The following is an 846-nucleotide window of genomic DNA, read 5'->3' as shown; positions in this document are numbered from 1 at the left end:
GGCATCACCTCCCCCTCGCAGTCAGGTAAAGGACCCCCCAACTTTTTTAGGGGGGGGTCCTCCACCCCCCCTAAACCCTCTCCCCCTCATAGGAGTCCCCCCTAAATTTCTCCCTCCCTTGCAGTGACCCCCCAGCCCCGGCGGCAGCTCAGCGGGCAGGTGGTCAGGTGAGGAGAGGGGGCACCCCCAAATTTAGGGTGGAAATTTAGGGTGGGGACCCCCCAATTGCACGAGGGGGGGTGTTCCCCAACCCTCCCCCTCCTTCTCTGCAGCCGCTCGGCCCCGCTGGAGCCCCCCCAGTCCCGCAGCACCCCAATATGGCAGGTGAGACCTTCCCCTCCACCCCCCCAAAATAGCGGGGGGGGCGTTTCCCACAATGCTTTGCACCCCAGCCACAGGTGGGCGGAGCCTACAGGGAGTCAGGGACCCCCGTGGTCTCCAGCGTGGGTGAGCGGCCCCAAATCCCGGAGGTTTTACCCCAAAACGCTGCCTCAAGCCCCGCCCACTCGGCAGCAAGCCCCACCCCTCGGGTCCCCAAGCCCCTCCTGCTGCTCCAAGCTCCACCCCTTGATTCAAAGCCCCTCCCCTCAGCTCAAGCCCCTCCCCTCAACTCCAAGCTCCTCCCCTCAGATCAAGCCCCTCCCCTCAACTCCAAGCCCCACCCCTTAGCTCCAAGCCCCTCCCCTCAGATCAAGCCCCACCCCTTGTCTCTAAGCCCCTCCTCTGAAATCAAGTCCCACCCCTTGGCTCCAAGCCCCTCCCCTCAAATCAAGCCCCGCCCCCTGGCTTTCAGCCCTGCCCCTTCATTACCTTCATTACTTTCTCCTAATGACTCTTTCTGTAAGC

General features: G+C 63.6%; 1 protein-coding gene across 1 annotated transcript; it reads left to right on the top strand.

Annotated features, from left to right (window-relative positions):
• Positions 1-3: 3 nt before the first annotated feature.
• On the top strand, positions 4-840 carry LOC113979570 (vegetative cell wall protein gp1-like; the record flags this gene model as incomplete). Its single annotated transcript, XM_027706922.1, has 4 exons — positions 4-25; positions 125-167; positions 273-324; positions 393-840. Coding segments are annotated over 4 exons (565 nt in total), but the record flags the coding sequence as incomplete, so codon positions are not given.
• Positions 841-846: the final 6 nt, after the last annotated feature.

Source organism: Neopelma chrysocephalum, unplaced genomic scaffold (assembly GCF_003984885.1).
Source record: "Neopelma chrysocephalum unplaced genomic scaffold, ASM398488v2 Primary Assembly neopelma1_83525, whole genome shotgun sequence".
NCBI classification, from domain to species: Eukaryota; Metazoa; Chordata; class Aves; order Passeriformes; family Pipridae; genus Neopelma; species Neopelma chrysocephalum.
The sequence above is the reverse complement of the archived record's forward strand: the minus strand, read 5'-3'. Positions and strand labels throughout refer to the sequence as shown.